Raw genomic sequence first — 17,401 nt, forward strand, 5'->3', positions numbered from 1 at the left:
GATGGGGTTTCATTTATAACGATGCCAATTAGTGATTTATGTATTTGTACCCCCCTAGAGTATATGTGATCTTTAAACTTAAACATATAATATGATTGTGCAAGGGGTCTTCAAGTTAACACGAAACCCATTCTTTAGGCAGGTGGTCATTTTGAAATTAGTTAAGTAGGTGATGCTCTCTTTGATACCCAATATGTTCCCTGTGTAGGTGGTCCTCTTTCTGATACGTATTACGTTCGTTATTTAGGTGGTCTTCATATTGATATTAAGGGCGGTGGGGTAGCATTGTGGTTAAAGCGTTCGCTCGTCACCCGGGTTCGATTCCCCACATGGGTACAATGTGCAGTGTGAAGCCCATTTCTGGTGTCCCTCGCTGTGATATTGCTAAAAGCGTCGTAAAACCATACTCACTCTCTCATATTAATATTAAATTAAATTTAGTGCAGGTGATCCTTATGCAAGCACTTGACACGCTTGTTTGGCAGGTAATCTTCCTTTTGATACTCAGTTCCTATGTTGTACAGGTGATCTTCATGTTGGTGGTGATCCTCGTGGTGTTCGCTGTGTGTTGGCTGCCCACCCAAGTGTATCTACTGTACACTGAACATCGCACAGAAAGACTCACGGTACGTTGCCTTCACTATTCCCACTATAGTACATCAAATAGGTCTTGATGAAAATAGGTAGAACAATCAAACAAGGCGTTACATGACACTGGTTGGGGTGTTACTGGTCTACATGCCTTAGAAAATACAGACTGAGTGAGTGAAAATTTAACTTTCTCAGTAAATTACAGAATCCTCCCATTCAGAGTCACCTGATCGCCAGCACACAAAGTCACTCATTAACTGAGAGTGAGGGTTCGAATCCCGGATGGGACTCAAGCCAATAAAAGTACTAAATTTGTACTTAACTGAGAAAATGTAATCGCAAATATAACGTATGTTACATTTGACCAATTTCTAAATATCATTGTGTGTTCACGTGAAATACTTCATATACATAACGTCGATGATATCGGAATTTCATAATGATATGTGTGGTAAATTAGTGTATCAAGTGAATGGGGTTTGTCATAATGGTGTGTCATTGCCACCTCCTCAATACGGTCTTCATTTTGGACTGAACTCATGTACAACAATATAACAGCATATAGAGATGCGGCTGCAGAAATGGTTGAAACGTAATCATTTCTAAGTGTCAATAAACCATCTCTGCAGGATGCCCACACACAAATGTCATAATCTCCATATGGTGCACGCACCTATTCTATTTCTCTTCAAGACATTATCATTTGATATTTGTACAAGAAGCCATAAGGAGGTAGAAGATGCAGAGTTGGATGAAATAAAGCATGCGACAACCTGTGAATCCCAAGGCAGAGGCAAAAAGTCATCATCATTCATGATTATCAATGCAAATGTATTGCGACCTTGCGTAGCAACAATTTGTCTGTCATACTCTGATATATGCCCATGCATTTTTCTGCTTTTGACCACAATTGACGGTCATCAATTCAGTTGCATTCACTAATACCGGGGGAGGTGGGGTAGCCTAATGGTTAAAGCGTTGGCTCGTCACGCCGAAGACCCGGGTTTGAATCCCCACATGGGCACAATGTGTGAACCCCATTTCTGGTGTCCCCCGCCGTGATGTTGCTGGAATATTGCTAAAAGCGGCGTAAAACCAAACTCAGTCAGTCACTAATACCGCATCTTCGAAAATGGCGTTGAAAGATCTGACATTCCCATTTCTGAGCAGTGTACCTTATTTAACACATTGTGTCCTATTCTGTAATTTGAGGAAGACAAATGATGTCCTTAATGCATGTAAAGATGAACCAGACAAAGTGACCGCGGTCAGTCTTAGTGTTTTCTTTGTTTTGCCAATCGGGGTAATACCTTAACGGCTCTACAGTCTGGGAAGCAAATTGCAGAAGCCATATATAATTGTATCGTCATTAGCTTCCTTTGAAGTAGCATTTTGGCATACAGTCCACTTTGTTTAAGGGGAAAGTAATCGGGATTCAAGAACAAGAAACATCTGATTCTTCTTATATCACTTTCCGTCTTGGCATAAGTGCATCAGCAAACATCTTAGTTTAGCTTGCACTTGACAAACTGTGGGCGGGAATTCAAACTGTGGTTACATTGGAAACTAGTCTCACAGTCCCTGAACTGCATTATTTTCCCTTCTGCATAGCCCTTTATGCAATGCTAAAGCCCTAAATTAAGGACGTCTTGATTTCTTCACGTTCGGAATCTCCCTTCTCGGCTCCTTATCAATTTAAAAGGAATTATTTGTTTCTATCAAAATCATTAATATTCAGAGACTAAACGTTAGTCTAACTACAAAGTGATCACCACGTTAATCTTTACTTTCTTAATGATCACAATGTGATAAACAGCTACCATGGCGTAGTCTGTGTCCCTGGCATTAGCCATACATTCATTGTAAGAGAACCCGTGAAGATCCGGGTTAGAATTGATCTTCAGTAACCCATGCCTGTCGCAAGGGCGGACTAACGGGATCGGGTGGTCAGGCTCGCTGACTTAGTTGACACATGTCATCGTATCCCAATTGCGTAGATCGATGCTCACTGCTGGGCTGTTGCTCACTGGATTGTTTTGTCCAGACTCGATTATTTACAGACCGCCGCCATATAGCTGGAATATTGCTTAGTGCGGCGTAAAACTAAACTCACTCGCTCATTGTTAGACAAGCAGTGTTCACAATGTAGTACTATTTTAGATTCTTATGTTGATGTCAGCGATGTGTGTTAGGCGACACGTTTGTGCGAAATGGTAAAAGTAAAGCTTTTTTGAACAAACTTGTTGACGTCTTCGTTGCCATTGTTAATAAAGTACTGAACTGAACACAAACCCGATTAAGGAAACGAAATTTAAGCATACCGACAATATTTAGTTGACGTTTTTCATATTATTAGACTGTCAGATTGACTGCTAAATTGAAAACGGAAAGTCCTTATTGATATAGGAACCCAGGATCCTTATGGGAAAGTCTTTGTTTTCACTGTCTGGACATTGATATATATGCTGAGGGACAAAAGAAAGTATACCGAGTTTTTCTTTGTAAGTGGAGTTTGAAAGAACTGAAAATTGATTAAAACGTATTTTGTGAAGAATGGAGTAATAAATAAAATTATATCACACTTACCATGGTTAAAATTGCGTAAATTTGTGCCGAAACATATTATTTCTAAGACATATCTGTATTATGCGTACATTCTGTATGAAAGTAGAAAACCATATATGTCTGAGTGCTAATGCACTTCATATGGCTGACTGACTGAGTTTGGTTTTTACGCCGCTTTTAGCAACATTCCAGCTACATCACGACGGGGGACACCAAAAATGGGCTTCGCACATTGTACCCATGTGGGGATTCGAACCCGGGTCTTCGGCGTGACGAGCCAACGCTTTAACCATTAGGCTACTCCACCGCCCCCACTTCATATGGGATATGATATTGCTATTTAAGGTATTTTCAACTAAATCAAATAAATGATAAAAATCAACGTTTCCTCCTGGAAATTATCTTTGCAGTGAGGCGAGCAAGTAGTAAAAGTACTAAGCATAACAGACTGTAAGATTAAGTAGTTATTGAATTATTCAAATCAAGGAAACGATTGCGTCCGAATGCTTCTACAGTTATTTATTGATGTCATTTTCATTGGATATTAATCATCACTCCTTTAGTTGATTTCGCGGCTTAATGCACACTCCTTTACCATTATAGGTCATAATTCTCATTATTGATCATTAAAAAAATTGATAATATCAGGTATCAATTGATGATGTATTACCTTGGATTTGCTGGGTGACAGCTAAACTCGAAAGAAAATCTGAATGACGTCTTTGCGAACCTGGAGAACAGCAGTCCTTCTTGGCCAAAATAGACTTTGAGCAGTTGTCAATTCCCCTCTGTGTCACCAAGCTACAATTATATTAAAGATACTCAGTCTAGAAATGTAATTTTCGATAGGTTTGGTTATAGATTAATGATTAACAAGGTCAGACAAGCTGTGAAAATGTGATCTTATCTCCTTCACTGCTGAAATGAGGAGCTTGTACATCCATTTTGTGGAGCCTCAGCCCCTCACAAAGAACTAATGTTTCCGAATTCGAAGTAAATTACGGTATTGTTCTACAACGAATACAGGAAACAATAATGACAACAAAAATCCAAACAAAAATGACAATATCGTTGGTGAAACGGGATTCGAACCCACAATCATATGTTTGTCCAAGGGAAGTAACTCTTTGCAGCGAATTACGACGCATGGACCACCAATCTCCTCACTTCGTGATTTCGTGATTATAAGGAAAACAAAAAATAAGAAAACGACATTCTTTCAAAAACAAGCTGAATTCTTGTAAATTCACTGTGCGATCATGCATCTTGGAAATCAGTTGTAATGAGTGTTGATTAACGCACATTGAAATTCCAACATGCTCCTGACCATCCAATCCACTGAGTGCAGAAAACATATTCTAAATGGAACCTTGGACTGTTGAACCATGCTCATCGTTTCGCCATTGGGAACAAATATAACCGAAAACCTACTTACACGGGAGACATCGCTTGGTAGACATCAAATGCTGGTGAAACTGCATCAAAACGCTTTGCAGATCAGACTTCATTGGTTAGCATCACGTCACAGCCTAATGACTCTAATCTGCCGCTGGCTCGCCGCTACTAGTAAAACGCAGATGCGGCGTTAAGCAATATTCACTCACTTTGAACTGGTTGGCTGAGCTTTACACATCCACGGCAACAGTTATCAATCTTTACAAACTGAAAGAGTTGGAAGATAAGTTTGGGATGATAAATGGAAAGTCGCCATTAAGTGTACGAACAATTTTCACTGAAAGTTTAAAACTCCCCGACAAGCCCATGAATTTCTGCATTCCTGCTGATATACTTGATTATCAAAGGACATTTGATTGAGACAGACAAATCATATCTTAATTAAACGGTATCTTATTTTTATTCCGATGGAAGTCGGACTAAGTACTTCGTAAAAGTATAGACGTGAAATTCAGATACTGTCGCGACGGGATAAGCAAATAACATCTCTGCTTCGTCCATAGAAACCAGACATATCAAGGATTTAACTGTCAGATAATGTTTCAGATTAGGAGATGAATGTTATCGTCATCCGGCTTCAGGAACATCTATCTTTCATTTCACAATATCGTCCTCTGTGTAAACGAGATCATTGTGAACGTATTTTGTCTATTTTCTCTTATTACGCCTGAAATTAATGACACCTGAAACGATAATTTCTTGTAAAAAGTCAAAATTAATATTCTTTATCCTTGTAATTGCATTTAAACCGTTTTCATTAAGTTTGAATTAATAACAAGTTCACTGGGCGCAATTCATATTCATAAAATGTTTGGTTATAGTTTTTGTAATGATTTTGTAGTGATTATTTTGGCAGAAAATACAATTTTCACAAGCAACTCTGATTAGAACCAACCGCACATGAACTTCATGATCAGGGCAAAATAGATTATACCCTTGAAAATTAGATTTTACAATTACAAAAGCTATCAAATTGTAAAAAGGCTGAAACACTGCAATGGAAATTTGATGTCAGAGAGAATGAATTACCACTAAATAACCATTTTATTTCTATTTAATTATATATTTTAACCATTTTCATAACAAAAACGATTATATGTGAAACTTCATGCAAATCAAATTTATATCAATCTCACAAATCGTATTTTATATTTTTATAACACATTTATTCGTTTGTATACTATTGGACCTCGGTTAATACAAACTCTATTAACATTTGAATTTGCTTTGAGTGAAGACATTTGACACAACAGTTGTAACAATGTTGTGATTTCGTCGACAGTTACCGCAGACTGCTCCAACTATCAATAGGCTTGTCTGGCCCAAACTCAATTATTTTCAGGTCACCGTGATATTATGTGTCCGTTTTTGACATTCATCAACTAACAATACTGTGTTGCTAAATACGTGACGTTAATATGGAATTAATTTGTTCCTGGAGGAGCTCACAGTTGCTTATGGAAGAGGTGAATCAGATCAGAATTCCTCAACTATGCATTCCTGTATGTATATATCCCGTAGTATGTTAAAATTAGGTTTCCATGTAGCATTAATTGACATTATCTAAATTGGAATAGCTTCACAACAACCAAGAGTCTTGGATTTCCCACAGTTTTCTATTTTGACCGACACCTGTTTCGTATTAAAATGATAACATTTGTAAATAATTGATATTTTCTATTCTGAAAAGCAATAAGATATTAGTGTCGTCAGATGACGTGATAGGGTTTGAAGGAACGAAGCTTATTCGAAATTCTATGACGTCAATATAGAAATGTTGCCATGTCTTTGGACGCCACAACGAGATCTCAAAAGGTTGTCACTACAAAACCAAGCGTCCTCAAAGAACAACCGGAGGTGCCACATTGTGAGCCAATTGTGAGTTCTTGTACAGATTCCTTGAGGTGCAATGACATTTCATCTACCTCGTTGGATGTAGACAATTATACTCATCAGTGTTTGCAAAAAATTCTACTTGAACCTATACTTTTCCTGAAGACTGATCTCTTAACACGATCCACAGATTCGCAGTATCACATTTCATGTTAACAACTAAGCCTAAAGAGGTTTTCGTGTTTTTCGCGTAATTTCAAATATTTTGTAAATGTGCAAGACATCATGCGAAAAGAAATGTAGATGACATGATTCATTTCTTAGCGGTTCTCATTTTGATTTTTAAAATTTGTTGAGACAATTATTTTAAAGGTTTCATTTCATATTTTTCTTTGATACATGTACGACCTTCACTTTATTGATATATGTTTTTGAGGGTACGGATAGCCCCGCTTAGCTGTGCAGGATTCCCTTCTTTGTGACCGCCAGAAACCCATGAATGTGGGTTCGAATCACTGTTCGCCCAGATTATGTTCCTGGGATTGCCAGCACTATATAAATATGTTCGTGTGTTTCATCAAATGTCTCAGACTTCGGGCCTTCCTCCCACAATCATCTGGATTACTGTTAAAAGCGGTGTCAAACCCAGTTCACTCAACCATTTTGTTTGACTCTATTTCAGATGGGAGATTGGTATCAGAAGTTTGAATTTGCAGCCAGGTATCTTGCGTATTGCAACAGCGCTCTTAACCCACTAATTTATGCTGGATTTAATGACAATTTTAAACAAGGTGAGTATTCAAGTGCTTAGCTCTCTTCATTATATTAATGAGAATTGCTTTTCAATTACATCGAGTGGATAAGACGCCGGCCAGGCTGCTTTGATAACTACTCTAAATAGAATGCTCTGTGTATCTTGTAATTATAGACCATAACATTAAGTTGGTTAAAGTGAAGCCCATAATTGATTACTAAATGCAATTAAGTTGACAAATGATGCACCACATTCCATCAAGAATACAAAATGCTTTGGCGCAAACACATCATTGATGATATAATGCTTGCTTACATTAAAATAGAATATCTACTGGTTCGTGAGAAGACAATGAGTGTTGTAGGAAACCAATGTACATTGTGTGTACATGCCCTGGAACAGGTTGTTTGTTAAAGGGAGTGGATAAATGGGGAACACAAACTGACGTCATACTGAACACGTGTTAAAAAGTGAACCGAGTCATCTACTTGGCGAGCGATGGTTTAACCACAAGGGATAACGTACAACAATGAGAATGTTTTCTTCTTCTCTGCCATTGTTGTCTTCTTTTCTTTTAGATTTGCTTAGGTAATGAATACATGATGGAAATACAATGCCTGTATTTTACAACAAAATGCCATATTCCCAGAATAACAACCTCCCCTGAGCTTTAACACTTGAAATATGAATCCGATGTATAGCAATTGATTCATTGCAGTTTAATCACTATTCTATACACGACTGATCTACAAACGAAACAGAGTGTAAACACTTGCACTCACTTTTAGGTATACTTTAGGATCCACAATGCATTCTCCAACCAGACATAATACGATGGCTCTCACTGTTGTGTTTTTTCTGCGGATTGGGTAACTTATTTGTTCAGCAATGACGTCACTGAAATTTTTAGATCTCTTAAAGTATTATGCAATTGTGTATATCCTTTTCATGAATGAGCCTTCCACATGTAAAAGAGCTAGGATTTAGGACGATATTGTTCGAAAAACCTGATTAGAAGCATCCTTTCCATTACGCTGCCAAGAATAACTCACACTGAGCTTGAAACGTATTGTAATTAACCATCGGAGGCAACGAAAGAAAAGTAAGAAGTTAGTATTGGCCCTTTTTGCCCACTGGAAATGTCAAATTTTAAAGTTATACAAAACTTTGAAATATTGGTTTTAAATTGACAAATAGTCATTTTTCATTATTTCACATGCAATTTTGAAGTTCTGACATGACCAAATATATACATAATACGAGTGAAAAGGGCAGATTTGTTCAAATCCCTTCAAGTGATGATCAATATTACTTTTACTTATAATTTCTCAATCATACTGAGTGATCTACACAAAGTGTTTGGATCTAGTCAGTAAAATTACCACGAAAACATTTCTTGAACGTGTTTTTTAAACGAAGCAGCAGCGGAATCTCCACAGGGAAATACACTACTGCCTAAAAGTTCATTCCCCTTACACGCGTTGAGAACGCCGACAACACGCATGTGACACGAGCGTGCAGCGCGTGTGAATCCCGTGTCACACGCGTGTACCATGCTTGTAACACGGGATCGGGTTTCAGTTGAATTAGACGTATAGCTAAAATGAATGGTGAGGTAGAAAAGAAAACAAAGAGATATAAATCTTCAGTTGATGATGCGTCCATTGACCCATGTTCAGCAGACCACGATTGCAGGGTTGACTCTCCTAAATTAGTGTTGTGAGTATAGATACGCATTCATTGTTGCGGGACACGAATGGTAAGGGTTGAATTTTTTTCTTTTCTACAAAATTCGTAAATATTGTGTCACTAGATTCTTTGGTCCATCATCAGATTGTCTGGTTTCTTTTCATGCCACCGTCGCATGTCAGGTGCCTGCTGAGCGCGGCTTCAGACATCAAATACTCACCCTTTTTATACAAATTGTGTGAGTGCTGAGTCCTACCGATAGGGAATGCTTACCATCTCAGCAAGCACCTGGTGGCATCAATGATTTTCAGTGATCAATTCATTTAGTTCTCACTGCCATTTCAAATTTTACACCCATCTGTATTCTGCAGAATGGGGTTTACGTTTATAAATATATTTACCATATGTTACCATATTTACCACTAGTATATTTTCTGTATCTCTGCACTCGTACAGAGTAGTCCATTGCATTATGTTCACTTTTATTTAAGTATAACAGTATATAGGTGTCTGGGAGTTCAGTGTATAGATAGTTATCATAAATAGCTGATATGAAACACATAGTGTCTCAATTTGGTACATATTTTTCCCTTCATGTATACACAGTAATTGTGTCTTTGGTACTTGGGTGTATACAAGTGATCCTTAATATCATATATTTTTCGAATATTTAGTGAAACTAGAAACCGACCGTAAAGGTGCAAAGAGGGTGGCACATTATTGAATGTGGCGGCCATTTTGAAATTCCCGATGGCCGCCAATGGGATGATGGGGAAGATAGGAATCCGTTATACATTAAGTGCAGTGAGTGGTTTAAGAATATGTGTACTGTTGCTAATCTCCAATTTCTTTGAACGAAAATACGTAATACAATGGACTACGGCAGACGTAATTAAAAATTGACATATCGGTTTTTTTGTTAGAACCAACTCAGTAAATGCGCTAAATTCATTGATATGAACGTATCTGCTATATGTCTTAATTTCTATACGTTTTCACAATTCTCATATTCTGCAGTTCCAGTGAGCTTATACTTTTAGCAATACAAACATTTCGAATTGCAAGATGTACATCGCACATGGTTCTACATCTTGTGGACATAATGTGTAACAATGATACCAATAGTCATCTATAGTAGAAACTGGAAAATTAATAAAATAGGAAGCTGGTCTGAGAACCCAAAGCCAGACATATCTGAAATGCTATATTTGCTCGTTATTAATATTATATATGAGAAATATGAAGCCAGCTACTGGTAGCCCATATAATATATCTTACGCTGTATCCATGATCAGGACCTTTGTTTCATGCCAAGTCATGACTCATTCGACCTCATTACTATATTTGGTATTTTAGCGACTCAGACTTTTAACATTTTGACTAAACTGTGCGAAACTTTTGTTGAAGGAATATAAGAGTGAGTATGTTTTTCTGCCGCTTTTGCAGTATTCCAGCAATATCATGTCAGGAGCACAAAATCGACATGAGACACTTCACTCATATGGGTGAACTTTGGGTGTCGGGCGTGGCGCCTTAACCACGTGGCTACCCCACCGCCTTGGAAGCAGTATTGGCTGTGCCAACACAATGCTACTTTGACACAACCAAATTGTAAATGCTCAAGTACCTATTTAGAACAGCATGCTATAAAAGTAGCCATGAATACATATAACAGAAGACTTTGATGCAGTTTGTGATCCAGGCCAATTTTGTACACTCGGTACATCTTTTAATGTTCCGGACACCTGTATTTCCATCTAATTTGACATGCATACAATCAGACCTCCTATTTTCCACATGCTAATTACTCTCATTCAGAGATATTCATTACTCTTTGTGTCAACATCTTGTGAACCTTCTGCCAATTATCTATGGAGGTAGGGGTCCACGAGACAGCAGAATATGCCAAACAGCATTCTCTCGTCACAGCGAACACAGGATTGATTTGACACATTTGGTTCAATATGAAGATAATTTTGGTGCGGTGTCTTGATGTTGTTGTGATTTTGAACGGTATATATTTTGATATTCACTCGTTCAACATACAGATTGGACAGACACTTCAATTAACTTAATTTGAAAAAAGGATAAGTTCCATTAAAGTGTACAAAAACACTGCCAAGCTTGCCATGTTTCATTTATGGAAAGAGGTGTGGAAGCAAAGGGTGCTGACGGTTTTGTGTCCTGTTGTATCTGCAGGTAACCTAATTCAGTCAACAGTTGTAATTCTCAGTATGTAATTTTCCTATTTATAACCTTAGACCATTAGTGATACAATTAGGTACACACATACTGTACCAATGACACTTGTAGGCACCAATCAAACAAGGTGTCCGCACACATCATTGAACTACAAGCGCCACATAGGTCCGCAAATCCAGAAGGACATCTTGTGGAGTTACAGTCAAATGAAACATTTCATTACAACAAAGACACCACTTAACGAGTAATAGGATAGCCTATCACGTTAGTTATTATCAGTTCGGTCAGAACCCTGTCGTTTCTTTACTAAATGACTCGATGAATATATAGTGTCCTGACTCAAATCTATCTGAAAACTCTTTGGACCTTTGGGTACAAACGTATACGTAGGTCCCCAGCAAACGTGGCGTGTGGTCCTGTGCACAGAGCTCAGGTCTCGGACAGTCCTTGGATGGGTGACCGTGTTTGGCAGCTTGACTCCTGACAGTTTCTAGGACTTCAGTCCTGTCCCACAACGAAACACATGTGATACATGTGGTCTCACCTCAGGCAAATGGGTTTGTTCACAATTGCCCCTGTTCACCCAACAGAAAATGGGTACCCGGTTGGATAAAGTCATGTGACTATAACCTTCTAGCGCCTAAGAGGCAGCTTGGGTTATCCGGGGTAATAAGAATCGGATTCTGATTAAGCACCGCGAGCAATCCCTTGGTGTTTGGAGACTGTGCGCTATAGAAGATGACTTATTATTATTATTAAACTTGCTAAAGAGCAGGTTCCCTCATTTGGTTGAGTGCACGTCATCGTATATTCGATGCATGAATCTCTGCTCATGATCTCAATTACCGGATTGTTTGTTCCAAACACGATTATCTACAGGCTGCTGTCTTATAGCTGCATTATTTATAAGGGTGGCATTAAGCAACAGACAAACAATATATTGTTACATACAATAAGACGAACATGCACACTGTTATATAAAACATTCCTGATGGTCTTCTTATGATTTCATGTGAAGAATTTATATGTCCAACTCATTAAGTAAAAACCACCATAACGTCCAATGTTCAAGTACCAGTTTTTTACAATAAAATACCCTTACCTAGATTAGTTCCAAGTATAACTATGGCCGATAGAAGATGTTATAACAGGCAGTAGATGACATACTTATCAGCTAGTCATGCTATCGTAAACTAGCATACAAAGGATAACTTAATTAGATATTTCTATTCATGGATGAAGGATGCATCTTTATCACCCTGTATGCCCCATATATTGTTTTGAAAATTTCGGATTAATTATGTTTTGCAGGATTCCGTGGTTCCATGGAGTAAATCCCACAATAGGGGTTCGTTTGACGTGGCCATTCTAACATGTGATGTAAATTTAGTAGACTTAGTCTAGTATAAATTGTAGTTGATAATTAACGGTTTCATGCAGGTGACCACACTTTGATTTTCTGGTCTTTACTTCTATTGCGGATAATTAAATATATAAATGAGTTTGCTTCTTTTGTGCTTGACACCAACATGAAAAAAAAAATCTTATACGCTTTTATATCTTATTTTCATATATTTTCCGTAGATAGGTACGGCAGTTCAATCTTCCATAAAACACAAATGAGTCGATGGCTACCGAGAGTGTTCAGTTTTGCCAATCCCAGAATAGTCTCAATTCTCAGAATATATCTTAACGGGCGAAACGATATGGGCCAACGTCGCCCATGTGTTGTTAAGCATTGACAAGGCTGTCTTCCCCAAATTACCTGAGAGTAAAGTTCTGTGTTCTGGTGGCAAGGTCCTTGTTAGTTGCTGACCAACTGTACTGTGAACAACAACTGGCGCCACTAGTGTGACAGATACATACTCGTTAGTGTGGCGACCACCTGTTCAGAGGTCCATTACAGTAATTCGTGGGTGTATTTTCCTGAACTACCTTGGCATAATACGTGTGAACTTACATTGCAAAAAAGATTAAGTCACAAATGTAACTTCTATATGGAATATAATGCTGTAAATTATGATAACATATGACAACTTGTTATCAGACCACTAACCTTCATAAGCGAACATATGCACTCCAATTTCTTGGAATCGGGGCCAGGTTTCATATTATGGGGATCAATAGGTTGAGTAATATATAATTATATATATCCCATCTATCCTGTACCGATACTACTCACCTTGTACATGTGTTCCCCTCTCCGATCCATCAGCTGCAACCTCTTTATGTATACAGGTTGCATATTACACTCACTGGAATAGCAGAATTTCATGCCTTGTAGACCCTTAGGCACGTTGGTATAAAAATGCATATGTGCTAGATTGGCCAATTCATAATGACATAATAGAAGCGACATAACTCTTCCCACATTCATAAGACATCCCTGCTGAAAGCAGAGTCGATTGTACAATGGTGACTGCATCATGAAGATATATTTGTTTGAGCTGCATTGCAGTATGATGTTGTTCTGTAAACAAATCGAGTCTGTACCAGACAATCCAGTGATTGTCACCATGCGATACAATGACATAAAACCTGTAATGTACCCTTTCATTGGTGTTAAGTAATAGATTCTCAGTACCTCATTTTCGTTGGAATATTGTTAAAATGAGCATCTTTGTATATTCAGGCTTATGGAAGATCCTTGGTATTGCCACCCGGAAGCCTTCATTCCTCTGCGGGGAAGGGAAGTCCTACGGCACCTACAGCAGCACTGGCTTGACGTCGGTCCAGCTTGTAACAGCCCCTGGTGCTGACAGTCCAGTGAAAGGAGGCATGGCTGTGACGGCGGTATAGAAAAGTTATTCAAGGATGCCATGTCTGAAGCTGGTTTGCTGCAACAGAATGGAGGCTCCAGAAACAACCCAAACATCAGACAAACAGTACAGTGATGACGACTCGGAAAGAAAATATTTACTTCAATCTTAAAGGAATAACGTTACACCCATGGTGCGGTAACGTCCATGTCATTACACGTATCAACATTGTTACTTATAGGTCTATGACGTGAAGCAAGTGTTTCCGTGTTGTTACCCTTCTGGTCTAAAACGTATTCATCATGATGAAGTGACACCAGGCCTCTACCAAAGAAACAGCGCAGTTACATCTGGAAATGATGGTTTTGGTTTGAATGAGCTGTCCCAAATAGTTACCTTCTCACAACTGGATGATTATGTAGTGTTGATTACATGTTTACCGGAGACACTCAGTGTCACATTGAGTTGCAGTTGCAGTGTAATCAAAGAATGTCTCAGCTGTACCCTATGATGATTCTAACAGTTTGTCCGCCGTGATATTGCTGGAATATTGCTAAAAGCGGCGTAAAACTAAACTCAGTCAGTCAGTCTAACAGTTTGTTGATGTCACTATCCGATGAATACACCCTCGGAAAATGAACGGCACCGGCCAAATCAACCAGTGAGGATAGCTTTCAAATTGATCATAAAATATGTGTTCAACATGAGCGTCCATACCAGATTTTACTGTACTCACAGAAAGTGTTGCTTTAATAATGATTCGCATGCTTATGATATAGTGGGAATCGTACAACAGACTCTCCAGTTTCTACTAAATTTCCTATGATGAAGATACTGTTTTACTGTTGTCTTTATGTAACCAGCTGCACCAAAGTGATTCACACTAACATGATTACATGGTAGCTTGTGCATACAGACAGGGCTATGTTTACAAGGAGGTTAAGTAGAACTGGATCACAATGTACATTGTATTAAAAAGGTATTATTTCAAAAAAGGGCCCATACCAGCGACATTACATTGTGCATACGGAAAGCGTTTTTACCAAAGGGATTGAGACGATCTGGAATTCAATGCACAATCCACTCATGCTTGCAAAAGGATTTGTTTCAACAACCGTGGTCCAGATCAGAGATGCTGCAATGTGTGTACAGAAGGCGTTTGAACTAAAGAAGTCGAGACGAACTGGATGTCTTTCGTTTTCAGTCAAACGGAGTTTTAAGCTTACATTGTGCACACAGACGGCGCTGTTTTAACCGACTGGGTTGAGACGAACTGGATGTCTTTGTCTACTGTATTCACAAAAGGCGTTGTCAACAAAAGAGTTCAGTCAAACGGACTTAGAAGCTTACATTGCGTACACAAAGCCAACTGTTTTAACCACCGAATCGAGATCATCTGAATTTCACTGTACACTGCCCACACAAAACACGTGGTTTTAACCAACATGGTCCACATTACCCAGGTTACATTAATGCTGCATACAGTTCATATCTATGTCACATACCTCCACTTGATCAATGGATCTAATGCATCACTTCCTACCTTGATGTATGGACAGCTGGCGTATCGTAATCTCCGGCACCTGGATATCATTATACAGTGGCGTGTACTCATGAATACACTTGAACGAGAAACCAAGATAATGAGGCTTCTGGCCATGATACCTGCATAATTTACATCACAAGTTAAATGGATTCCGAAATATTGAGTTACATAAACATTAAAGCATGCGTTTGCTCTCCAAAGCGTTAACCCTGAAAAATATTGTGCGAGGTATGCTTCACATTGTATTGATGGCTTAGACGCGACCGTGTTGCTTGTAGTGTCTGTGGAGAGCACGTTAATGTGGCTTCGTTTGCACAGGCTGTGCTTGACCATATTGATGTTGTAATCATTATATGACCGGTCTGTGGACCTGTCAATCAGCATTACTCTCAGCAGCACATTATACAAGATCATATGACAACATTAGTTTTCAATTTTTAATTGGGACTGTATGTACAAACGCCCAGAGCCGAAATTAGAGGATAAAGGTCAAGTAGGATGGTCAGTTTGTACATGGACTACTCGTTGTTCCTTGCTGGGGTCATTATCTGCATATTGTGTTCTGTGGGTTCCGCATGCGTAAGATGATGAGGGGTGGAGTAGGCCTGATCCATTAAGCTGGGACTTAATGCATGTTTACAGGGTACATATAATAGTTGTACATATTTCATTAGTGTTTGCTAGGTATAGGTTACAGGTCGCTGCCGAATTTAGAGGTCTCAGTGGTATCCGAAGGTTTCACTACTCACAGTAGATGTTAATAATATTAGTCTTCAGTACCCCATGTTTGTCGTAAGAGGCCACAAGCGGGATCGGATGGTCAGGTTCGCTGACTTGCAATTGGTTGACACATGTCATCGTGTCCCAGTTGCGCAGATCGATGCTCATGCTGTTGATCACTGGATTGTCTGATCGATTATTTACAGACCGCTGCCACATGACTGGAATATTGCTGAGTGAAGCGTTAAACAACAAACAAACAAACCAACCAACCAACTTACCATATCACGGCACGTCAACTTGATGTGTGCGGAAAGCCCGAACTGATTCAGGTCGCCCTTCGATGTAAAACCAAAGAGCTTGGGTATCGTGCTGGCAAACCCTGATCATAGCTCTCTGACTTCGAGACACAACTCTGTACTTTGATGATGTAGTATAGCACTTAGTATACCTTCTTGTCATGATGTGCTTAGCACAAGCTATATTTAAAAGATATTATATTTACAAGGTATTGTGGGTATGAAGACCGGCATCTCATATACATTATAATAACTTTCCACAGTATCTATTTTGTACAATACATGCGATATTTTTCTACGTAAAACATAAATAAATCTTTAAATGACCAATCGTTTTACAGTACATAAGCAACGATTAAGTCAGTTTTAAGTCTCTATTTTTTCAAATATGTTCATATCTATACCATATAATTGTCCGAAAAATTAAATTGGAATGGTATTTCATTAGAACTCCGTGTGCCATCAGTCTGTTAGCTTACAGATAGTTTTATTCGGTGTATGTGGACCATAGGGCCAGTATGAATAAACAACGTTACTCTTTGTACAGAAAACATTCATTAATCAAGTAAGCGTTTTAAACCGGAGCTTTCTTTGTCTTGACCAGACCGCTATGGGAAATATTCCACATAGCCTTGTATGTCCAAGTGTTAATCACTTACCATTAATGAGACACTTGGCACGTCGTGTTTTCTTCTGTTGGATCCATATAAAATTTTGAAAACTATCATGTTGTGCATTTCATTTCCACATTTTTATAACATGTACATTTCCTAGTAGATTACAAATTGTTTGATTCGTAATACCTTTCTTCTTTTGTCAAGAAGGCACTGGATTATGTCGAACGGTGTGATCATCCTGTGACCTTAAAGAGGGCATAGACGCTAGATTTCTTGAGCGTCAGAAGCTGATGGTCATATTACTGTTTATTATATTCTTCTAATATGTGGATTATGATACATCTTTTCTAATACTATTTCATAAATGCCAT

General features: G+C 38.5%; 1 protein-coding gene across 1 annotated transcript in view; it reads left to right on the forward strand.

Moving 5' to 3' along the window:
* Positions 1 to 14,363, forward strand: part of LOC124257960 (substance-P receptor-like) — a 56,323-nt gene extending 41,960 nt beyond the window's left edge. The window contains exons 3-5 of the mRNA XM_046692033.1: positions 525 to 626; positions 7,127 to 7,235; positions 13,722 to 14,363. Coding sequence (XP_046547989.1) covers positions 525 to 626; positions 7,127 to 7,235; positions 13,722 to 13,888 — 378 coding nt within the window. The 3' untranslated portion in view covers positions 13,889 to 14,363. The remainder of the gene's footprint in view (positions 1 to 524; positions 627 to 7,126; positions 7,236 to 13,721) is intronic.
* Positions 14,364 to 17,401: the final 3,038 nt, after the last annotated feature.

The sequence above is a fragment of the Haliotis rubra genome, unplaced genomic scaffold (assembly GCF_003918875.1).
Source record: "Haliotis rubra isolate DU_JTF1 unplaced genomic scaffold, ASM391887v1 Scf679, whole genome shotgun sequence".
NCBI lineage: Eukaryota > Metazoa > Mollusca > Gastropoda > Lepetellida > Haliotidae > Haliotis > Haliotis rubra.